This window comes from Cheilinus undulatus, linkage group 5, assembly GCF_018320785.1.
Source record: "Cheilinus undulatus linkage group 5, ASM1832078v1, whole genome shotgun sequence".
Classification (NCBI taxonomy): Eukaryota; Metazoa; Chordata; class Actinopteri; order Labriformes; family Labridae; genus Cheilinus; species Cheilinus undulatus.
In genome coordinates, this window is record NC_054869.1 from 8,093,085 (window position 1) to 8,119,072 (window position 25,988).

Below are 25,988 nucleotides of genomic sequence, written 5' to 3' on the forward strand. Positions count from 1 at the left end.
GGATGTTCTGATACCACTTTTTCCATCCCAATACCAATTCTGATACCAAGGTTGAGTACTGATCTGATACCGGTGTGAACTTTCTGGACTGATTGAAGACTAGCAAATTATTTTAGACTTATATTTGACTCTAAACGGCTCAGCAAATAGAATCATAATGTTCAGCATCTCTGTGAGCCTAAAGCTGTTTTCCTGCTGATTATTGAGTTTGACTGCTAAATATTAAAATAATAATAATACAGGGGGCTCACAGGCTCTCTCTCTCTCTCTCCATTATGCTCTATTCAGGCAGCATGACAAGATTACAGAACAGCCTGCTATTGGCTGACTGACCCTCACAAAGAGTACACAATATGATGGTTAGCATTCAAGCTAGCCATAATAAATGAATGCAATTCTATTAAAATGGATAAAAAAGACATTCAGTATCGGGTTTACTGGTGTGGATTTAGTCATTAAAGTCTTAAAATGTCACAGGACTTCCAGGCTCGCTATGAATGCTGCTTCAAGGGATTCAAAGGCGTCCATAGCATCAATGGGAAAGATCAACGGCTAGCTTCAAGAGGATAAAAAAGTAAGAGGCAATGATTTATGGATCAAAAGTTATTTAACTTTTAATAAAGTGTGCCACTTCTTGTCATGTATGACGGCGGCAGTCTGGAAGGTGCTTGAATGCATTTTATTTTATACATAATAATTCAAGATGAATGTCCAGTTTTCAGTTCTGTAATACTACTGCTGTAGTACTCGGGAACGGTCTTGGTCTTGAGACCGGTCTCAAGACCACATTTTGAATGTCTTGGTCTTGTCTTGGACTCGAGAGCATTTTTACTTGGTCTTGTCTCCATCTCAGACTGGCCAGACTCAGGATTTTCCATCAAGACCGGTTGAGACCAGCACTGACCAGCTCTTCAACTTCATTAATGTGCTAATAAGGAGAAGCTCTTGCTAAAACAACAAATAGCTACACTTGCAAAAAGTCAGACATCAGTCCATCTCATTTCTAGTAAGAAAAACCTCTGAATAGGGCTGCAACAACGAATCGATAAAAATAGATAAATTAAAGTGTTGGCAATGAATTTATGTATTGATTCTTTGTGTCGCGTGGTTATGGCGTCACTTGGCGTGGAGTGTAGCTGTTTACGTCACACACAGACAACTGATTTACTTTGGCTTGGCTTAGTACTTTTCTGATTATAATCCAATGATTAGTGGGAAAATGAAGTAGATATATTCATCAACCATGTCTCATGATGGAGATAAGACGCTAGCAATCTAAAAATAGCTTGTCGTAAAAACTCTGATGGAACTTTAGTTTAGTTTCTGTTACGATACGAGACTGGACAAAAACAATAGTGATGGACTGTTAGTGGTTCATGTAATCCGTGATATTTGCCTCACTTTGCGTTCTAAATGTCAGCTAAAACAGGAGAGAGGAAGGAAAGGCATGAGCTGCAGTCACAGGGCGACAGGAGCGTCTGGGGGGGTGTGTGTATGTGTGGCAGAGATAGTGTGTGTGTCCGTCCGTGAGTGTGGGTCGGTCTGACAACAAGCATCAACAAACTAACGTTAGCTTGTTGAGTAAGTGAGTAACAAAGGTTTAAGTTATAATATCAATAACTTTCAAAGACTGAGGCTTACCTGTGGCTCCTCTGGGATGAAATAAATGCAAGAGGACGTAATAAAAGCAGAATCCCACTATAGGAGTCTTTCATTCAAATCACATCCCCAGGCTGTTGTCATTAGAAAAAACATTCATAGATGATTTGATTGAAACATAGATGTTTTTTTAAAATGGATTTTTATGGTCTTGGTCTTGTCTCGGTCTCCACCCCCAAAAGTCTTGGTCTCTTGGTCTCGGATAGTTCAATCTTGAATACAACACTATGTAATACTGGTATTCAGTGATGATATGAAGTAATAAAAAGCATTATTTTCACTTGTTTTCAACTCATCTGAATTATCTTGTCTCTGGATTTCATGAGTTCCTAACTTTATCTTGAATTTTAACCATATCATAGTAATATTTTAAAATAAATTAGCTGTTATTGCATATAGATTAGCTGGCATTTTCACAAATAAGCAGAATAAGTTGACGATGGAGATATAAAGTAATGTCTTAAACTAAATTTTAAGGCAACATAATTCTCTTATTTGAAAAAAAGAATGTTGGAGATGAAACCCCCAAGTTTTAAATGCCGCTCTTGCAACGGTATTTTTTTTTTTTTTTTAACAATTTAGCTCTTTGGTCAAGCAGGGTTGAGTAGCGCTGCTGTAGACAGACTGTTTCATATAAAACTAATACATCCATGCAGGTGTGTCTTTCAAATCCATCTGGGCACCAGTGCATAGTCAGTGTTTGGATAGGGCAGACCATTTCAACAGAATATCAGAGGATGGTTACATGAACTTCTATCACAGTCAACGCAGGCCGATCAGATCAATAAAACACATGTGGTAGTATGTATTAGTATGGTCACTACTCAACATGATCTTGACATGCAGCCATTATCGTTGTTCACTATCAGTGGAGCCAGCTGTTAAAATAAATTCATGCTGAAGCCAGTTGGGAGAAGAGCCACTTTCTTGCCAACAAAAGCTTTAAGTGTGGATCTTTGCTCTTCTTATAATAAAGACATATTTTCTAGTCCTCATAAAACTGCTGCTACAGCTTCATCCCAGCTAACGTCTTCCCAGTCAGCTTGCATTAAAAAGTTAACCCCAGTTATAGCTCCCATTTCGTTCCACTGATTAGTCTTTTTATTCGCACGCAAATGTTTCAGATTGGAGCTTCACAAGATGGATTTGTCTGATGACAGACATGGATTCTGGTCAGTTTATCAGCTTTGAAAGGTGAAGATAGCACACCTCGATCAGGTAATTCTTTTATTATCCTTTTTGTTCATGGGTGCCACATTGTTTCTTTTTTTTAATTAGCAGGAAACTAAACATTGCCTACAGCGATTTTATCTTTCTGAACTTTTATTTCTTATGAAGTGAGTCCTGGGAGGCCAGGTTGAAGTCCAACCTGTGGCACCTTTCCCATATGTCATTCCTCCTCTCTCTAATCTTTGTTTCTGAATCCATCTCTATAATAAAGCCTAAAGCTAATTCTTAAAGAGAAAAGGAGGTCGGAGGCTGTTTTTTTTGTTTTTTTTTTTCCTTGGAATGATCTGATGCCACCCGCTGCCTTCCCATTTATTTCACGCTTTGTATGACTCCCATTTGTGTGATTTTTAACATTAATTAAAGTTAGGCACTTGTTTTCCTTTAAAGCTTTAAATAAGAAGCAGCTCGTACTGAGTGAGTACATGGGCGTTATGTTGCTTCCCTTATCCTCTGACTCACTCTGGGCTGTAACATACTGTAAATATCTGATCTTCATGACTCAACCTCAGAGATTTTTTCCCCTATCTGTCCTTGCTCTGTCCGGCACTGACGTAAAAACCCTGCAGCTCTCACCTTATGATGCATTTTTTATTTAAAATGTCCAGATTAACAGATTTCACACTGTTAATGATTCAGAAGCAAAGACTTATCAGATAAAAGATTCTAACTGAGCTCAGATTTATGCCCTCGGAGCAGCTAAAATAAGATCTCCTTTAATTCTGTATTGGAGCTAACACGGCGGAACATGCTGTTCATGCTGTTTCTATCAAGGAGAACACTGATGAGTGGGATTTAAACAACATGCATGGATTTACTTTATTAAAAGTTCATTTCACTCTTGTTTGAGAGATGTCTGTATCATTGAACTTCCTGTCAACACAACAAAGGTGTTAAAGCAAAGTGTTAGGATTATTTTCTCCTAATGAACTGTGACGGTGTTATCGTGTTCTCTCCTAACCTGGCAGAGAAATCACAGGCAGATATTCACATGTTTTATATGCAGCCTCATCTTCGTCTTCATGATGAGATTTTAACACAGAAAGGTTAGCTGAAAAGTTGGCACTTTTTTTCTGAGTTTACTGCCAAGAGCCATTTCATAACAATCTGTTCTTGCTAATGTTCCAACTTTATGTAGAAGTTTCACTCTTTTTTTCGAACTTTGAATTTGGCAGCACAACTTTGTCAGTTTCTCTTTGCACAATATGATTCATGTTGCCGTTTAATTTGTACTTTTTTTTGTCCCCACACTGGGATGTATGCAGCACAGGTAACGCTGACTGAGGTGAAGTTGAGAGGAGATGCGCTAAAGTTGTTAAAAGTTCCTCAGCTCATTAACTTAACACAGTTACTGGTGGTTTCTTAATCTTCGCTTCACTGTGAGTTGACAAAAATGATGTAAAGTCTCAGTAAAGCAACAGAAAGTGTGTATTTTAGGTTGGTTGTGTGACAGACGGTTGTGTTATTACCCACCAGGCAAAATTTCAGTATTGAAAAGCATCTCTATGTATGCATAATTAAGCTTTTAAATCATGAAAAATGAGGCAGTAAAATCTGCTCCAGGATGGTGAGCCTACCAGTTCTGTGGCTGGTGGATTTAAAGAAACACCAACCGTAACATTTTTACCAGACACTTTATTTTAACAATCAATAAAATATAATGAAGTATGATACAATAACTAAGGCTTATAGTAGTTCAACTTAGACTATTCAATAAACTGAAACATTTCACTGGCTTTTTCCTGCATATTGAGTGTTAGACTTGAATAAAGTAAATACTTTTTGCATGATTTCTGTGACTGTCTGGCTGCAGAGCGTAGATATAAGACCCCCCCACCAGTTCAGTTAATGTGACATGCTGTTTCTTTCAGACTGGAAGTGTCGTAATATGCAGGTAACAGTCATCTTAAGCAGTGTGAGATTTAGCAAATGTAGCTATAGCTAACTTAGTCATGTAGCTTATGTAGCTAAAGTTAGTTTTGTAGCTTTGTGAGTACAGATATACGTATATGAGCGCCATTAGCTGGAGCTTTGGCTATGCTAGCTACGTAGCTATGTTATCTATGTAGCCTATGTAGCTAATGTTAGCTTGGTAGCTTTGTTAGTCATATTTGAGCTTCATGAGCTTGAGCTTTAGCTATGTAAGCTAACATAGCTGTGTTATCTACAAAGCCTATGTAGCTAATGTTAGCTTGGTCGTGTTGTTAGTGCTGACATATATGAGCTTTATGAGCTTGAGATTAAGCTATGTTAGCTAATGTAGCAATGTTATCTATAAAGCTTAAGAGGCTAATGTTAGCTTAAGCCATAAATTTAAAAAAAAAAGTGTTATCAGATGTCAACACTAATTTAGATCAATCTACTTATAAATGTTATGTTTCATTTTCACCAAGCTTGTTATGCTAAATGCTACTAGGCTAACACTGCACCTTTAAGTATGTTAGCTGTGTGGCTATGTTTTCTATGTAGTTTATGTAGCTAATGTTAGTGGGATAGCTTTGTGAGTCATATATGAGCTTCATGAGCTTGAGCTTTAGTGATGTTAGCTAATGTAGCTATGCTATCTACATAGCTTAGTAGCTATTTTTAGCTTGGTAGCTTTGTCAGTACATATATATGAGCTTAAGCGATGTTAACTAAAGTAGCTATGTTATCTACATAGCTTAGTAGCTATTGTTAGCTTGGTAGCTCTCTGAGTACATATAGAAGAGCTTCATGAGCGTTAGTGATGTTAGCTAATGTAGCTATGTTATCTACATAGCTAAGTAGCTAATGTTAGCTTGGTAGCTTTGTTATTACATATATATATATATATATATATGAGCTTTATGAGCTTTAGCAATGTAAGCTAATGTAGCTATGTTATCTACATAGCTAAGTAGCTAATGTTAGCTTGGTAGCTTTGTTATTACATACATATATATGAGCTTTATGAGCTGGAGCTTTATATATGTTAGCTAATGTAGCTATATTATTTAAGTATATTATGCCACTAATGTAGCTACATAAGAATGTTTTCCTGGAGGATGAACTTTTTTCCTGTAAGCAGGCTGTTTACTCATCTTTATCAAACGTTCTGTAATCAGGTTTTTGACTTTGAACAAAGTGTCTTTCCATTCTGATAGATGTGGCCACTCACAGGAACAGTCTACGAGAGGGGCCATCTGAAATCTACGGTTCGTAGACAGACCCCTTTCCTGATTTCTGCAATCTTGTGTCAGATTTCAGGCCTTGTTTAATATTATTGGATTTACGATGAAACTTTAGTTCAAAGACACCTTTAGCAGATACATTAGCCGCAGCAGTTATCATATGATACTGAGTCTAAACATCCCAGCACGCAGCCGACTGTAAATATTTGATAACAGCTTGGACATGGGGAGGAAGACAAAGGCTCCTTGGTCAGGAAGCATGTGGGTCTGCTCAGTCCCCGGTTGGCTGGGCTGGTAGGTTCCAGTGTAGAGAGATGGAAAATAGACTATATGGGCTACACTGGAAAGGGATGGACACATGCAAGAGCGCTTGTACTTCTGCTCCAATTGCATCTCTCGTTCTCAAGGTGATAATGAAGAGAGACAGATGGATAATAACTAGAGCAAAGTTGGCAAAAGAGCTAGATTAAAAAACAGAAAGCATTAAAGCTGATGCAGCCAAATGTGCTAAATATTTATATATTAAAAGGTCGAAGCTCGATGGAAACGCGCTGGGTGAAGATGGCACAGGATAGCTTGCGGAGCCAGAAATGCAACACAGAAGAAAACATAAACTGTGCAAACCACCATCCAAGTTTACAAATCAGCATCTGTACCCCCTGATCCAGTCTGCTGCTGAGTGAGGAGGAGCTCACACAACTATCAAGCAACAGCCATGAGAGAGAGCAGGTAGGATTCAGTCAATTTTAATGTTAAAAAGAGTACAGTTTTGATCAGTTCTGTTTGAAAAGTGCATAAAAACCCAAATGATTCAGGGATATGCAAAAAAAAACCAAACCTGACTTGTACAACTGAAAAACCTGTCCTTTGAAAGATGTATGAGAAAAACATGGCAAGTCATAATAAGGAAGTAGTCAAAATTATGAGACAACATGCATTTTTTAATATCTTATAGTGGAAACTGACTTTCATTGACTTGAGAAAATAATTCTACCAAGTTTTAGACTATATCTTTATGTCAGTAGTGGTCCCAGACCCCAGTACTGAATGTTGCTGTCAGTAGCACACAAGGCCTAGGCTAGCTGTTGTCCTTAAGTGTGTGAACTATTCCACATGCTGGAATTTCATTCAGTATCATGAATATTTTTACATGAATGCTACAAGGAACAGTTTTCTTTTAAGTACTGATATTAAGGGCGCCCAGGGACCACAGATAAAAACTAGCTTTATAGCTAACTCTGGCTTTACAGTTTTGTTTTGCATTGCCCCTGTCAAATAAACTAATAAATAAAGATGACATTATAATGCATATACTTTTCATAATTACAATTTGATCTCCAGTGAAAGGTTGTGAACTAAACTGGCCTGATTTGAGACATGAAACTCCTGGGAGGTGAAAGGCATCCCACTCCTGCCCTGCTGCTGTGCTTATTTTATTAGACATTGTGAAAACAGCTCATAGCCTGCACCAGGCCTGCAGCGGCTAATCTGGAGAACCAGGAGGATTCCTGGTAGGCTGGGCTGGTTTTACGGCCAGGAGGGCTAGCTTACACTAAACAGGCCGAGAAACCCTGACTGCAGTGTGCAGTCTGGGGCGGAGCTCAACGTCAGCGTTCTGGATCAAACCAACTACAGGGAGAGGGGTGGATGTTTTTTAGGGTTGGATATAAGCCACAAGTAGAGGCCTTGCTTTGACTTGTTCAATATTAGAGATGACAGGACCACACTTAAAAATAGGGGATAATCGCGAGAAATTACAAGTCAGGAGTAGAGCAGGAGACGGGGTAAAAAGTGAGAGACTCCAGTACAGTAATATTAAGTAACGAACAGTGTCAGCATTGCCCTATCATTAATACCGGAGAGTATTTAAAGTATTCACAGCTATGAGAGAAATAAAGTCTAACTTGCCTCTAATGTTCGTATTTCGATGCAGATATATAAAGATTGGATTGCTACCAAAATGTTGCAAAATGAAGTTGTATGTAACCAGATTGAACATGATTGGTTTATGGGACGTTGAAATGGGTGGAATCAAACGTTGGACCCACCCCTAACGTTGAGCATTGCCCGAACTGCACACTGCAGTCAGGGGCTTCTCAAACAGGCTGCACTAGTGAGGGTTGGACATGAGCAGGAGCGCTCATTGCTCAAGTTGCATTTCGCCTTACAAAACTCTTTCTGTGCTTGCTCAGGCAGGGGGGGCTGCCATGTCTGTTTGACTGGAAACCCTACTATTCTGCATGTATGATGTCAGTGGTTAACCCCTCTGATCCAAGACTGTCAGGGTGACAATACAGACAAGGATAGATAAAAACTAAAGCAAAGTTGGTAAAGTTAAACTAAAAAACAGAAAACTTCTTCCAGCATCCACCAAACCGAGATTTGCCTGCTCCACAGTCCAGGGTCAGCGTGCTTTACAATGTTCCATCCAGCTGCTCAGCCACTCCACGAGGCTCCCACTGCACAGTGTTTGTGCTTTCATTAATTCCAGTGGAAGTTCAGGACTCTTCAGCTATGAAACCAGCAGCTTTTCTGCACCATGCACCTCAGCAGTTTTTGACCCCTGTGAATTTTATGTGGTCGTCTGCTCCGTGGCTGTTGTTCCTAAACGCTTCCACATTCTAATAATATCACTGTTGAATGTCCAGCAGGGATGAAATGTCATGAACGGCCTCATTGCAAAAGTGGCATCCATCACAGTGCCAGCTTGAAGTCACTGAACTATTCATAAAGATGCAATTTGTATCACAGATGTTTGCAAAAGAAGACTGCATGGCTAGGTGCTTGCTTGTGGCAACAGGTCTCATAGAAACATCTGAATTCGACAATCAACAGGTGTAGCCGAATATTTTTTGCCCATATAGTGTAGTTTACGGTTGAGAAAATATCTGACCCTTGTTGTTAATTATGTGCAGTTAACTCTTTGTTTCCAGGCAGGTTTTAAGGATATTTGTTTGCACATTTCACACCTTAAACGTGACGACAAAGTTAACAATGATGCTTGAAGCCATTTCTTTTATTCATGTTCACAGGTGCTGAAAACATCTCATTCTGAATAACTTTAAAGCGTAATAACCTCAATTATCACTGTGACTGAACATCAACATTTCAAACAAGGCAAACAACACTGCTGTTAGGACCTGAATATATATTTTTAAAGTGCCAAAATAAACGTGTTTCCCTCTGTGCATGAATCATGTGAGTATGACTGTGTTTGTGCGCTGTGTCTTTGAGAAGAATTTAAGCCTGCAGTGCCTGCAGCCATTTTTAAGCGCATTAAATCTCTAAATGTGAGACGGTCCACAGTCCTGCAGCCTGGCAGCTTCACAGAGGAGCAGACGTGTGTATGTAGAGCTCATATTAATTGTGGCTGGTCTCCTTCCTGCTATAAAAAATGCAGGATCTAAAGAAAGTAAAGGTATCAGCGCTGAATTTTAATTCATCGTGGCGTCAGGGCTTTTTGAAGTAGACAGCGCTATACGGGAACATGAGCAGGAAAAAGGTTCTTAGGATGTTAGATTGCAGGCTGTTTCTTAATGCATTTGCTCAGGCCTGGGTTGATAAGATACAAATGTAAAGGGGGGCATAAATATCTGTCTTTTTTGAGGTTTTGGACTCCTGCCTGGCCTGTGCTCGCTGAAGCACTCACTATGGCTACAGCTTTGTCGTCTCCAGACAAATATAAACTCTGAGTCCAAGCCAGACGCAGGGCACAAGTGTAGAAAAATGATTTACTTTCACTAAAAAAATATTTCCTCAGCTTTCAAGAGCTCTGAAATCTTTCCACTATTGAGTTTAATAGAACTGTGATGCACCTGCATGGCATAGTAAGCAGCTAGAGCACCACCATATTAACAAAGGCGGTGATATCAAATAAGGATGTGACAAATATTACATATTTCATAATTACAGGGGGAGGAGAAGGGTTTTTTTCTTATCTGTTTCCTACTTTTATGAATTGCGACAGTTTGTCTGATTCTTAGAAAAAGTTAGCAGGTCACACAGCAGCAGCGGAGCATTCAAAATTCATCAAAGAGTTGCTTTCCGAGGCGTGTATTTCATTACAGCCGCCTCGCAATGACAATCTTATCTCCAGCACACACTCAGCAAGGAGAGGCTGCTCACACTTCTAATCATTAATCGTTAATAACCTGAGATTGCGACTGTGCAGGGGCTTCAAAAACCAAATAAATATCAATTTCCAAGCGCCGCCTTGCTGCAGCTGCCGGATTCAAGCGTGGCATACAGTAGGTCCTGATTACAACACGCTTCTTCTTCCTGCCATTAATTCTGTTTATGCACAGAGGAAGCAGAGGAAAACTGGTCATGTTTGGAGGAAAAATGTGCAGCCATTGTCACCGAGATGGATACAGGAGACAAATTGCGAACATTTAGCTGATGCAATACCACAATAATGACATGCAACAATTTCATATCCTCACATTAAAGCCGAGCATGGAATTCAGATTCAATCTCTTCTCTGTCTTCTTTACTCCTCATAAAACAACACAGTGTGAGGGAATGGGAAACAGATGTCAACTGCACCCTGCAGTATGATACAATTATGTTTCCTTTAACAGTAATGCGAACCAGCAATAGATTTCAGCTGCAAATGTACAGCCCCCCGGGGAGAACGCCATGCCAGTGAATCATAGCAGTGCAGCCGAGAGCTGGCAGCATTGTCTCCGGCTCGGTATGCAGAGAGAGAGTGTGTGCATGTGCAAGGTCATTGAGGGGAGACTCACCACAACATCCAGAGGAGCCATCCATCTCACTTATCACTGTATGTGCCACGGTGAATAATCATATTATGATAAATAGGAGGGCTTCCTCCATTGGAGCAAACAGATAGTGCAGATACCGCAAGTGAATTTATCTGAATAAGGCAACAGCCCTGAATGTTTGCACACATACAGACACACAAAAAGATATCTAAGCAACACGAACAAGCGTCTAGAAGACGCCTCTCATCCCCTCCATTGCTGTATCCCTTTATTCAGCGAATACTTGGAAATAAATCACAGAAATTCTGCTCTACTTTTCAATGACTTCTGTAAATAAAACCTTACGCAGAAAGGCAAATCTCGAGCAGTGGATAAAAAATAAATAAATAAAAGCAGCTGGATATCAAAGGGAGATGTTGGCGGGTACGTGGGAGAAGGTTTTTGTGTGAGAGACGGAGACAAACAAGCGAAAAGGTGTGTAAATTCACAGGTGAGCTAACTCAAAGGAAAATGTGCCGACACAGCCTGCACATGTAGAGCAGAGGGGGATGATGGGATAGATCTGAAACAAACATAGGTGAATGGGTTACACCAGGGCATGAAAGACAGGTCTATTTTTGAGAGGGAACAGATGGGGAGACAGATGAGGGAACCACCAGGGTATCAGTTTTTGTCAGTAATGCGCCCAGGCAGCGGAGCGGCTTCCTCCCTGAGCACTGTTTTGTTGGCTGAGCGGCTCGCCTTGCACAGCCTGCAGGCTTGATGTTTAGATGCACGCTGCAAAAAAGCGTGCCAAGACGCAGTGATCAAGGTAGATTATATCACTGCTTTGTGAGGTTACAGGGTCACAGAGTGTGCTGGTAAATAGATGACTAATTCGCTGTAGACTGCTTGTGCTTTTATTCATTCAAAAGCAGGGAAACGCTCACCCTGACCTTTGGTGCTTTCAAGTCTTCTGAAGAAACCAAGTGAAAGGCAGCGACCTTCAGAAGTACAACAACCAATAGAATTAGAATAAAACCTGCCTTAAGATGTCATGGCAGATCTTGTTTACTTGTGCACAACCTGTGAGACATTCCACATAAGTACAGATGCATTTGTGGCCAATTCATAGCTTTCAGTTGCATGACTGAAGAGGAAGGCTTAGGATGGAAGCAGCTACCCCTGACTGCTACATGGACCTATCCACCTTCTACAAGTGCTTATTATCAGCGTTATTAATGCCAATAAACATCTCATTCAGGTTCAAATAGGTCGCATTTTGAGCAAGAAAACACATTTGCTCACATTATATCATCTTCTCATTTTTCATCTATGAATCGTTCTGAATTGCTTCTGAACCATCTGTGCTGGTTGCTGTTTCCTCTGTAGCAGCAAACATCGTCGTCCAAGTGGTGGCGAGGGAGCGGACACATGAGAAAGCTGCTCAGTTCGGCAGGTTTGTGTGGGGCTGCTCTCAGCCTAGCCTTTGCCCAGCTTCCACCTTCTTGCACAATGCCGTCTCTGCCTCCTCCCCACCCAACTGTAGGTGTCGTGCAGCCTCCTTGTTTCATTCTGCGGGCGCCCCGTTCTCCAGAGAATTCCTATCGAGAAAGATGCAAACTCCGCGGGTAGCTTCCTTTGCGGTAGTCAAAGAAGCAATCTCTTATACACAGAATATCAGTTCTGGTATTTGTGTAGGGCTTTATTTCACTGCTAGTGATGGCGTGCCGGGCAGCTGCATCAGTACGCACCGCCGCCATGCTACCTGTTTAATAGGTAGCATTCAGAAGTCTCCTGTTACTGGCAGATGTTGTTAGCTGTTAAGCTAGCCAGGAGTTGTAGTTGAGACTGAGGTCTTCTTTTTTGTCTTTTTTGTGTTTTTCTTGATGAAAAATACATCAAACATGAGCATCAGCTAGCATGTGATGCAACTGAGCAGGCGTCTGACCCAGAGAGAGAAAAACAAATAAAGGAGAAAAAAAGAAGGAATTAAGAGAAAACTTTACACAGTCAGCCAGTAATCATAATGAAAACTGGAAGAGCTAGTATCTACAGGTCACCTGGTGGAGGGGTGGGTGCACGAGTGAAAAAATCGGATTTAATCCAAACATTTATAGTCCAAACAGAGAAAAACTGCACCTGTCCTTCAAAAAGCAATCCAAGGCATACTGTAGGTTTTATATGTATTTAAATACCTTTATCTGACATGGCAAAACACATTTTTTTAAAAGCCAATGCATTGTGACCTACTCAGGTCAGTGTGAGGATCATTCCCATTAAGTGGGAGCCCATTGGTTAAAGGAACAGGGGAGTGTCACTTAACAAAAGGGGGAAAAATGGATGAAAGAAATGAATGATAAAAGGGAGGGGAACAAACAAAAGAAGAAGAGGTGATCATCTTTTTTGTTTTCATTCATTTCTTTTATTCACTGAACTACCTCTTTCCCTCCTCACACACTTTCCTTCTCAAATTGCTTAAGCCTGTAAGAAATAATCCAGACTGCATCACTTTTTTATGATGAATTGCTTCCGTCTGCCATTCATAATCCTCATGCCTACTTGCCCACGTATTTCATTAAAAATAAATGGAATATCTAATCCAAGTTTTCATTTGAAATGAGGCTTAAAAATCCATTGGAGTTAAAAAATGATAAAGGGAGTGTATTTGTCAAAGTACAGTTGAAGCTGAAGCAAACAGAGCAGTTGAAAAATATATGTATTATTAATTTAGGTCATAATGCATGACTGCATGAAGACTGAAGCTAGTTTTAATAAACAGGAGGAGGCCTTGGCAAATGTTTAGCCTGTCTGTCTGCTTATATTGCCCAGAGTAATTTAAGAAAATGTTAATGCCGCATTTAATCATATGAAAAAGGCAGTTTGTGCAATTGTTTGTGTTTAGCCCACGATGATTAAAAGAAGAGGGCTGGAGCATTACATGAGGTCAAAGAAGCAGCTGTAAACACAATAGCTCCATACACTCACCATCACTGCTGCATCAACTAAGTTTAATCACTGATAAGCACACATTTTTAAAAAGTTCTTCACAATAAAAGTCTGTTGTTTCTATGTTCAAGTGCTTATTGTGAATGTCCACATCAGGAAATATGGTATTGTCAGTAGAAGCCTGACACACCTGAGCAGGAGAGAAGAGATCTAATGATCAGACATGTAGTAGCCACCGCCAGGCTGATGTACAGGGACCCCGGGGACTTCCCCTGTGGGCTGATGGGCCGGACAAGGACAAAAAAAGTCAGCTTTGCTGTGACTGTGGGACAGGCTGTTTCTGACAGACAGGTAGACCGACTGTGGGCAAACCGAGAGAAACCACACAGCTGTTCCTCTCCTTTCTTTTCTGCAGCATTCTTTCTGTTGTGTGCGCCTCAAAGTACTCGGCACGTGCCCCCATATGAAATGGACACAGGTTAACATGCCTTAGTACTATGACACAACACCATAACACACCTGGGACCTGCAGCAGCACCCCATAGTGCAGTCTATTAGGTGACCTATGAGAAAACACTTAAACCTGACAGCCATAAAGAAAGTGTCTGAGGCTTCAGTCTGGATGTAGTGCGTGCTTAAGTCTGGTGATCAGCACCATGGACAGCACTACACATTGATGATAGCAACTGCTCAGAGGGCATTAACCTAACCAGTTAACCTAACAAGCATGTTTTTGGGTGGTGGGAGAAAGCCGGAGTACCCGGAGAGAACCCACGCGTGCACGGGGAGAACATGCAAACTCCACACAGGAGGCCCTGACCAAACCAGGAACCTTCTTGCTGTGAGGCAACAGCGTTAACCCCTGCACTGCTGTGCAGCACCTCTCTCTTAACTCATCTACAAATGTTTAGTGAAAAGTAAAAAATGTACTGCTGAGACAGGACAACAGTTTACAAAAATAAATGATATGAGTTATGTAACCCTTCATACACACAGTTTGTGGGCTTAAAGAGAAAGCGGGTTCAAGAGGGTTACTACTGTAGGTCTTCTTCATTAATGATGCATTACAACAATTTACATTTTTCTATCTGGCTATACGCATGTTTTTTTTTTTGCTTTTTGTATTTTATTATGCTTATCTAATATATTGTTAGTTTTTTTTTATGGCAGAACAATCCTTTATGAATAAAACGAAACTAATAGTGTTATTCTTTTGCTGTCAAGGCCATGATGGACAGACTGATACCAGTTAATGTGCAGAAACCAGCAAAGGAACATTGAAAGGTGCAGATGAAATGTGTGGGGCTGGGTTGACAATCATATTAAACCTAGAATTAGGTAAAAGATCAGATTAAATATATATCATCTTTACACTTGGAGGTTGTTGTTTTATGTGTACCAATTTGTTTTTTGTATTGAGACGAGTCCGCCAAGTCGGAGTGCCGCTCTTCTTGAGTTTTTAAACTTATTGGCAGCATTAAAGAACCGCAGCAATGATCATGTGTGAATCAGTTCAGAAACTGTGAATTTAGATACTTTATAATTAGCAGTTTTGGCATGAAGACCTCGCCATCTCAAAGTCCCAGGCCAGATTTCTGTCCCAGCCGATCCCTGGCCACTGCAATCTGAGCCCTTAAGTTCTGGTTTAAAGGAAGGAACCTATAAGATACCCACAAGGTCTACCACCCACAGTCCCTCCTCTGACAGCCTCAATCATAGCTGTCTGTTATTTTTGTTTCTGTTGAGTGAAAGCTGCTCCTGTCCTGTATGGCACATGTGCTGCCAGTGCAAAACTGTAACGAGTGTCACTCAGAGTGACAGCAGAGACACATGTTCAGACCTGGCCGCTCAGATCGAGGTCATATTGCAAAATTTCCAGCCTGTATTTGATTTAGAAGCCATTACTGATGCAGCCTAAATCTTATTTGAAATGTGTGACTTGTGTTGCCCACAGTGACAGAACATATGAGTCTCAAATGAGCCAAAAAAAGAAGTCAGATTTCTACTGAAGGTCTGGTTATTGCTTGCAAGCATCTGAAGGTGTGGTAGCCCATTTCGTTTGTGCTTTCATTTGACCCAGCAGTGACTCTCAAATGCAGCAGTGAGATATTTGTTGCATATCAACTCAATGATCACATTAAAGCAAAAACTACTGCCTATCTGCATTAAAAAGACTAACTGTTTTGTGCTTTCAGCATCGAGATCCGTCTGCATCCAGGTACACTTCAAAGAAATAAAACATTGTAAGCGACCTCCTCCACGCTTCTCTTCTTCCTTCCTCCAGGGGAAGAAAAGCCGTGTTTCATTTTCAAACACTGACAGCATGACAGGCTCAAATTAGGTGCCAGTTACATCTTTTTGAGTGACTTGTTTTCTGGTAAACTTAAGTAGCACACATACATTGGATTGAGACCCCCAGAAGTAATTTCATATCGCAAAATAAGCCCAGAGCCCACTGGTAAAATAACGTGGATATGCTCAACATTCAAGGTCCCGCTATAATTACACTCAGTCTCGTCTTTCACAGTGTTTGGTTCACTCTTTCATCAAAAAAGAACATATTTGCCGGTTGGGCAGTGTGGCTGAAATTAGGTTGTATTTTTACTCAGCTCTAACCGGAACCCATTACTCATGATATCCAAAAGAGATGCAAGAGAAAAAAGCTTCTTAATGACAAACCCTTTCCAATAATGAGGGTCAGACCACTGAAAAGTGCTGTCTTAGTCGGAAAATAGCTGGCAGTATGTCAAAATGCTCAAGGCAAACTGCGCTGCATATTCCGAGGATAATAATCCTACATGACATCCTTCTGAAGTGCAAACATAAAACACAAGTCACAAAAGGCAGAGGTGAGAAAGGATGGAGGAAAAAGCTCAGACACTCTGTTGTTAAACATGACCTTTCCTTACCAGCCCGTGTTGAACTCCACGTGGGCATCAAAGAAGCCGACGACAGGAGCCGTGGCGGCGTTCCAGCCATGTATCCTGGCTCGGATCAGGCCCTCACGCTTGCTGTTCCTCACGATCTTCACGAGGCCGGGGTAGCGTTTGTTCACGTACTGGTCCAGGTTGAATTTCAGCTCCACTGAAACAGAGGAAATCAGAAAGAAGGTTTCTTTAATGACATCCAAATTAGTGTGAGGACATTAACCAGGCAGCTGTAGCAAATGATAATGTGCCTCTCAGATTACCCAGTCTCAGTGTTGAATGGTTTTAGTCTAACTTCTCTTCACTCCAGTAGTAAGAACTGCAGAAAAATGAACCTTCGGCTGATTTTAGGGCTTTGTAGTTACTTTATCAGCATTAATAGTAATAGCACTGGGCATAACTTTTAGGCACGTAGGGCCAAAAATGAAGGCTGCAGTGAGGCAAAGATGTGGCGAGTCTTCCTTCAACTGACATTAGAAAGGACATGCTCTGCATGTATTTGCCTATCAGCAGGAATAAAGGAAAATAATTTGTTGGAAATACTCCTCACATCCACTCTTTAAAGGCATAGTAAGGGGTAGATGTGGTGAGCAGGCATGGCCTAGGGCAGTGGTACTTAACCTTTTATCCACTGAGCCCCCCCTTCACCAAAAAGTGACATATCACTGTCAACAATACACATCAATTTGAATGGTTTTCATCATTTAAAGCCAAAAAATAGACAAAAAAACAAGTATTAGACTTTTGTATGAACATTCATGTGTCCCCTAAATCTCTGGTACCCCCACGAGGGGGTCTCGGATCCCAGGTTGGGAACTAAGGGACTAGGGCAGTGTTTCTCATATGGTGTGGCAAGGCACACTAATGTGCCTTAAGGCAAGTCTAGGTGTGCTGTGGGAATTTATACATTATGCTATTACTTCAACTTTATGCCAAGTACTGTAACCAGACCTGCCCACAGATCTGGCTGGACCCCTGAAAAAACCCAGAGAATGGGACCACCTCAGTTGGGATTTATTGATGATATCAGTGTATGTGTGTTGGACCAGTAGCATTGGTGCTAGCATCCTGGCTAACAGTTACCTCATAAGAGCTGAAAAGCATGGCAAGCTAGTATTGGGTTGAAATTGGTGTTGAAATTATTAATTCATGCTATTTTTAAACAAGTTAACCAAATTTTCTACCCATTTTTGCCACTTATTTTGAAAACTTAAACCATGTTGCTTTTTTTTTTTAGCATTTTTGTTTGTTTTTATTTATTTATTTATTTATTTTTTGCATTTTTGCCACTTCTTCTAACTACTTTTGACCCATTTTTGACACCTTTTTGGAACTTTTTTTTTCTGCATTTAACCCATTTTTGCTACCTTTTTGCCACTTTTTGCCCAGTTTTGCTATTGTTTTGCCATTTTTTTTTTGCTAAAAGGTGGTAAAAACCCCGTTTTTACCACCTTTCAGCAACTTTTACCCTATTTTGACACTTTTCTGCCACTTGTGATCTATTTTGCCACCTATTTGACACTTTCAAGCTATTTATGCCACCCTTTTGGCAATTTTTGCCCACTTTTGCCTTTGTTAGAGCATTTTTTTTTGCCAAATTTTTCAAAAATTATTTTATTTATTTATTTATTTTTGGGGCATTTTTGTGCCTTTATTAGACAGAGGAGGACAGTGTTGGAAACAGGGTCAAGAGTGGGGGAGAGACATGCGTTAAAGGGCCTCAGGACGGATTCAAACCCCAGCCACCCACGTACATGTGGAGCGCATTTAGCCACTAGGCCACCTGCTCCCCAAATTTTGCCCTTTTTAACACTCTTAACCCATTTTACCACCTTGTTACAACATGTAACCCTTTTAGGCCACTTGTAACCAATTTTTCAACTTCAAAAAGTTTTTGCTAATTTCAACCCATTGTTCGGCCACTTTTTTTTTTTTTTTTACAAATTTTCCCCCATTTCTGACTTTGTTTTTCCACTTTTTGCCCAATTTTGCCATGTTTTTCAACACTTTGAACCCATTTTTAGGTGTGCCTTGGGCAACAAAAGTTTGAAAACCACTGGACTAGGGCACCGTCTGGGCAGGAAGTATGGTTGCCACAAGCTCCTAGTTTTGCTGTGGATATTCCCAAGGACCTAAACATTGCTGCTGGTCGAGAGGGGTATAACCAGCTGTGAAAAAGCCAGAGCAAAGGTGATGCCATCGAGCTTGACCTTGGCTGTCCTCCCCCTCTCCAAACCCGAGTGGTGGCACATCCGGCCCCGCTATGAATCCTTTCCCCCCTTCATGCCTAAAACTTATGCACATGACCTTACATGTAATGAGTTTTCACACTGAAATATCTACATTCATTAAAAATGACAATCTTTATTTAATGTGGCTAGGTACTTTTGTTACCTCAAATATTTTGTACACTTTTTAAAGGCAGAGAAAATAATACCATAGTTGTACACTTTGTATGACAGTTGAAACACTGGATGTTACCACTGGAAGCAGTCATTATGGAGCTCAGTGAAAGTGTTTCTACTCATTTATTAGTCACCACTCATTCGTGTCTCTCTCGTTTAATTCTTTCTCTTTTCCCGCTCTGGTGATCAGCTGATTATGAGTGTTTGCTCTCTTTAGTACACAGCTATTCAGATTCTGCCACAGCCTCGTTTGACCAATCATCATGCACCTGTCACATTTTAAATCCATTGTCCTCTCCTCCACCCCAGCTACCTCCATTCAGTTAATCAGCATCTGTCTCAGACCATAATTATTCTTTGACACCTGCTACACTTTACCAAAGCAGCCCTGTAATGATGGCTGCCCACTGGAACCTTCCAAGAAGCAGTGCAAAGTGGCCTCACATCAATCATAGGCCCCTAAAGCAAATCAAATTAAATCACAGACTTCTAATCTACATTCCATAATATGGTTTGGGGTATGGTATGATTATGGTATGGCATGATAGAATAAAGTACATATCTGAGTGATGAAAAAAGGTAAAAGATACCCAGAAGATCCATGAGTTCTTAAATGAACTCTGTAGATCCATGGCAGGTCAGGTGTGGTTGGATTAATGTCAAGAACAGCAGTTGTTTGGTTTCTCTCCCTCAGAGTTCCTATCCAGGCTGCTGCACAGAGCCTGTCTGATTCCTTCCATGCTGACATCTTTATTCCAGCTGGATTAAAACATCCCTCCACCTGCTCCTGCTCTCACAGATGATGCTGACTGTCATCACCGGAAACAAAGTTTGCCGGGTAAACAGCCACTTGCACAAATTGCTGTCTGTGTTTTTCGTCACAGGATGGATGGCTGTTTGAGCTTCTCCTCTGGGTTACTGCTGAGCGCTCCACTTTCTGAGGGAGAGATTAATAGGGACGCCTGCGAACAGCATCCACACCTAGCTCCTGACTTTGTCTCAGAACATAAATCAGCCGGTGAAAGTTAGAGAACGGCGGTTTAATCCCCCCGTCTGTGTGACTGAGGAGATGCTGAGAGAGGAGGCTCGTCAGGAATATTTCTTAGCTTAACATAAAGCGACGGCTCAGATGGGGGAGCGGGTGAACTCAGACGCAGTGACCCTTGACGCAAACAGGCTTTAGCACTTGACACCCAATTAAAGCTACCGCTGAGTCATGGAAACTTCTGTCTGTGGATGTGTTCTCTATTTCAGCGCGGTTTAACATGATCACATGGGCTCAGTGCTTCAGTGACTTAAATAATGCTCACTACCTCTGAGACCAGGTGATTTCTCAAACTCAGAGCCTGGTGGCCACTGTCTATAGACAACAGGGATATAACTATCCACTGATCAGGATTGGTTGATCAGTTAATAAAAAAGAGAGAGAGGATATTTCATAAATGTTTCACAGCACTTATGCTCTAAAGAAGTTAGACACCAAAACCTCTGCAGAGACATGAAGGAAGATTCAGGAATCGTCTGACTGACACAAAAGACATACATCTTTCTTTCGCGCCTCTCTGCTCTGCCCTCCATCACAGCTTCTATCATCACTAACTGTTTAATTTACCAGTCAGAATATATGCTTTATTAAGTCTCTTAGAGATGCAAGTTAACATTAGTGTTTGTCAGAGACAGAGAGCAGAGGAGAGGGACAGCGATTTTACAACCGACAAGAGGAAAGAGGGGCTAAAGGGTTTTAGTTTCAAAAGAAACACCACCCAGTACTGCTCCTGATCCTTAAAAGTTTCCCTTTGCATCCCAACCTGTGGACTGATGGCAGCCAGTGTTGATTTTGACAGCTACTTTTAATTTTAGTCTTACTCTTAGTGATAAAGTTTTTTTTTTTTTTTTTTTTTTTTTTTGCCACATTCTAGTAATTTCTGCCCCTAATAGTTTTAGTTTAGTTTAGTCAATGATTGAAAAAATACATAATAATAACATAATAAAAATAACATTTAGCTTAAGTCTGAAGAGACTCCTTACATTTAAGTCAAAACTTTTGTTCACATACTTTTATTGTCTTTGCCTGAATCTGGGAAATGGGTTTTGAATGTCTGAAGAAAAAGTAAATTACATTTTAGTCTCTTTGATGAAAAACTAAACTTCAAAACACTTCATGACAAAAAAATATCTATTTTTGGCAAATCCAACCCAGTCATCTAGTCAGACACCAGGACCCACAAAGACCCCCTCAAAAGACATTGCAACCCAAATTCTTGAAAATGTTCAACCACATTATGTAAAATGTTCCAGCTTGTACCCTAAAACTGTTTAAAAATCACATCGTTTCAGTAGGACATGCACGCGTCTTATATCATCCATTTTACCACACAGCATGGAATATGGTAATATATCTGAGGAAAACCAGCAGTTTTCCAAAGGAAAAGAGATAAATAAGTAAAATCTTTAGACAGATTACTGGTCATCCATTTAGGACATCTGTCCATAGATTTTTTTGCTCTTTTTATTAGCACATTCATGACACACTGAACATAACTTTGCAACCCACTTCATTACCGTCATTATCCACCAGCTGAGTACCACTGGTCTTACCCATAATTTACACATACACTGGCTGACACACCGTGTGTCTAGTGCTGTGCATCCCAGTGCAACTTGGATCAGCTTGAGACAAGCGGGCAGAGATCAAAGGGGAACTGTGAACTCATGCAGGAACAGTGTGACAACAGTGGATCATTTTGCCATCTTTGGGTTGATTTGCCGTTCATTTTGACAGGATTCCATGATTTTATTGCTTCTGTCATGGGAAGTAAAAAGATGAATGCTTGCTACAAAAGATGTGTGGTTTCATGTACATTTCTGTGGCTTTTCATCAATTGTGCTGTTGCATCTCTGTGACCCATTGACCTCTTAGTGAATTTTTGCTCTTGCAGGTTGAGACGTAATGTTGATAACATATGATTTACAATTCAGAGTCCATGCATTGTGTTGCATTTTGTAGTTGACCAGATACTTTGCATGTTTTCCAGCTGTTTGGGTTGATCTGATTTGAGTAGATTGCCGCACTATGGCAGCCTAGCGTATTTCCAACAGAGTGGAGTGTTGCTCCTGTCCAAACCCGAGTGTGGACAGTGCAAGTGCTCCAGCTGACTAGTGAGGGGGCAGTTTGCTCCACAGTGCATTCCACTGGCAAACTGTGGTGCAGCTGTTTCATGTGGAAATTGGAGGTTGGCCTAGTCCTTCTTTTGGAAAAAGGTTGTCAACGATTATTTTCGGTCATAGTGTTAATTAGGGCTGGGCAATTAATCACAAATTAGATTAAATCACAATATGGCCTGCGGCAATTTTCAAATCCAGTGCAATATTTTTTAACCTGAGTTGTGGCAAAACACTAACCTTGCAAAGCAGATGGATTCGCCTGTTTCCGTGTTTCTCACTGGCAAATCCATCTTGCAAAGCTCCCGTCTGAACTGTTTGGGCCCAGTTAGAAAGTGACAGGACCATCTCAGCATCGAGGGGCAGTACTTTTGGGTGCCGGTGCAATTATAGAGGAAGACATTAGTGTGGATGCTGCTAAAGCGCCAGTTTTATCAGAACTTGATACTATTTATTCGTTAAAAGAAGAACAAAGAACAGCAGTGAGTTGTTTTCTTTTCAAAAACGACAAAAGTCGTGTACTGACATGTCTATAGTCACTATGGTTCACGCTATTCCTCTGTACCTGTGCAAGAAGACCTCGGTCATGGCTACATCACACGTTTCGTTGCTCTGATTGGCCCGTAAAGATGTGACAGTCAGAACATTCATCCAATCACACTCCGAGTTTTTTTTCAAATCCTCTGCCCTTTCTCAAACAGTATTGAAGGTTTTCCAGATGGCTGTGTGAAACAACTCCATCTGCCGTGTCAGGTTAGCAAAATACCAATTTGATACAATTTTTTTGCAGCAGAAATTTCATGCTCTACACATTGTGCACACACAATTTTTTCAAAATAGTTTAGTAAAACCCTGCTTTTCCTGTCAGCATATATGATTTTATTGATCAAAATGAGAATAACATAAAAATGTGTCATCCCTTCAGTATAGCAATCGATATCAAATTTGCTATACAAGTCAAAATCACAATTAGTTTTTTTCCTTTTTCTAAATCTCCCATCCCTAGTTTAACTTTTCTAGTATTGCATTGGATATGATATAGAATGGTTTATTGCTTATGTTTGTTGAATATTACATAAGCTGCAGAACCTTAAAGTAATTGCATATCAAATCGCAATTGCAATATTAGGGAAAAAGATTGCAATTAGATTATTTTCTCAAATTGTTCAGCCCTAGTTTTAACTGACCAATTTAACACTGATGGTAGCTTCACGATAAAGAAATATTTCAGAAATACTCCAAAAACTGAGGTGAGAGAAAGACACGAGAGACAAGATGACTTATGTTGAGCTGTTTACTTGTCTTGGCCAAGGAGAAACAGTGACATCAACACAGTGAGAGGTTGAAACCAGATTTCTAACGAAGCCCCAAGTAGTTCACACTCTTATGCCTTCTGGTAAACCTTGATCTTGATCATAACTCAAAATATGATCCACAGCCTCTGCCGTACTGGAGCCAGACTGTCTCTGTCTAAGGTTCACAGACACACAAGCTGTGAGGAAACAATCCTTGACTATAAGAACAAACAGCATTTTATCTAACTCAAGAATGTGAGTTTAGACTATCGACCCAGGAGAAGAGGAGAGATGCCTAGAGTCTCCACACCAGACCGTACAGTGTGACCTGGGACCTTGGATTAGCTTAACAGAACATCTATGAATCATTAGAAATATAAGGAATAATGGAAATGTCCTCATCACTTCACACCTCTGTAACTGACACCTACACGATGACCTAAAACAAAAATAGAAAATAACAGATGGAGAGCATAATCTCTGCACACACTTGTTCTGGTTTATCAGTGATTATTAAGAGGAAATATTTGACTTTTGGTATTGGTCCTTCATTTTTTCCTTTATGACTTAAAACAGCAGGTCAAATCTGAAATTTACTGTTTACTGAATCTTTCTTTTGTGCAGGTTGGAAATTTGAAAAATAATTACATTAGATCGTTTTTGTTGCAGTATTGAAACAGGATCACATTGTTTGATTTTAGTTAGTGTTGTATCAAAATTCAAACTCCTAGGAGTGTGACAACTCTTCTACCCGCCTGTCTGTCCTAAATGTCATCCATTATGGTTCACTTTGTCTCCAAGAAGACAAACTGTGGCGGCAGAAAGCTGAACTCAGACTTTAAAGAGTGCTCACAAACCAGTAAGTGGCCTCACAGTGGAAAAATGAATTTCATTCATTCTATGGTTGAAACAGTAAAATAGGGCATCAGTCAAACATAAAGCATGACTATAAAACTCTCTTCGTAGGCAAACATTTAGAGCTGCAGAGTTATAAATGAATAGAAATCTTCTTCAGTGCATTTACTCTTGGATCAGGCTCTGTAAGAAGCTGCATTCTCTCTCCTAAAGACTCTGAAAACTTTTGCAGTTTGCTTCTATCTCTTCATGGTTTTGAACTTGTGCTTCCAGTCTCCTTCATCATCATCCCAGCCTGCAGCTACAATATGATAAAAGCTATTAGAGTGTAATAATTACCGGGCTTTGCACAGAAGGAGAAAAGTTATGGGCCTCCCTCTGAACCTGGCAAATAAAACATTGGCCTGCTTCCACGAGAGTAGAGTTATGGAGCAGGGAATACATTTTAAAGGACTAGCAGAGCAACATTGCAGAGGATAAACAACTATCCATCATGCTATGAATCTAAAATGAATGCAGAGTAAACCGCACTAGTACCAGGAGGTGCTCTGCAGACGTTCGAGGTTATTGGAGCTGCTGTGTTAAGGATAGATGCTGGAGATGAATTGAAAATACTTTTGATTATTCAAACTGGGGGAAAGCCTCAGAATCATCTTACATGCTGCAAAGCTTGAATCTTATGCCCCCACATGCTGCGTCCCGCGTGCCGACTAACTAGGAGCACACCTGTTATTAAGAATAAGCTGCAGGATTTCTCTTTGTTTCCCATCCAGTCTGATCGGCTTAAGAACACCTGTCAGCGTTGTTTTGTTGTCTGGTGGAGTCAAATGATTTCCCTCGGATAACAGGGATTTACTTCTGCAGCACAAACCACAGGCCACATTCTTCTAAAGCAGGATTTATGGACTTGTCTGAGACACTGATACAGAAACAAGTCTGAAATTGATCGCTCTGATCGATCTGAAGCAGACTAGTGAAGTTACCTAATGGTTGAACTGCATCACCACAACTAATGTGTTCATTAAATATTCAAAAAAATCCCCAGGAGGAAGGAGAAGACACTATTTGTCTAAGTGAAGCAGTAACTCAGGAATTACACCCAAACATTGCTCTGCAGTATGAGCCTTTAGCTATCAGAGGGACGAGTTTTAGCTTTAGATTCATTTATAGAGGGAATTATGTGATCAGAGGTTAACAATACGTTCATATGAAATAGCTCTCCTCCAACATTAAATGATTGTTCTTTCTACTGCATTTGATATGAACTTATAATTAAACGTAACAAGCTTTTAACAGCAGAGTCAATTATGTCTACCTCTTTATGTCATACTGAAAATAAACACTGGACTCAGAGGCACAGGGGCGGTTTTAGTGACTTGGAGGCCCCAGGCAAAGATCAATGTGAGGCCCCCTAATATCACTCACTTCAACTTCTTTGATGACCGCCATATGAATGTGATTTAACAGAAGCAGCACAGTGTGCAGTGGCCACTAATAACACATTTAACTCCATTTAGTGTAAGATAATCTGCATTATAACCAGCATCTGTTAGCTCCCTGATCATCAATTGGCGGCCTGGGGGCCAAATCAGGGCCCCCAAAGCTTCCTGTCAGGCCCCCGAAAGATCATTTAATTCAAAGATGTTGTGGTTTT

At 40.5% G+C, this 25,988-nt stretch overlaps 1 protein-coding gene across 1 annotated transcript in view; it reads right to left on the minus strand.

Moving 5' to 3' along the window:
• Window positions 1-25,988, minus strand: part of galnt9 (polypeptide N-acetylgalactosaminyltransferase 9) — a 204,809-nt gene that overhangs the window by 106,796 nt on the left and 72,025 nt on the right. The window contains exon 4 of the mRNA XM_041788115.1: window positions 16,600-16,774. Within this exon, the coding sequence (XP_041644049.1) occupies window positions 16,600-16,774 (175 nt within the window). The remainder of the gene's footprint in view (window positions 1-16,599; window positions 16,775-25,988) is intronic.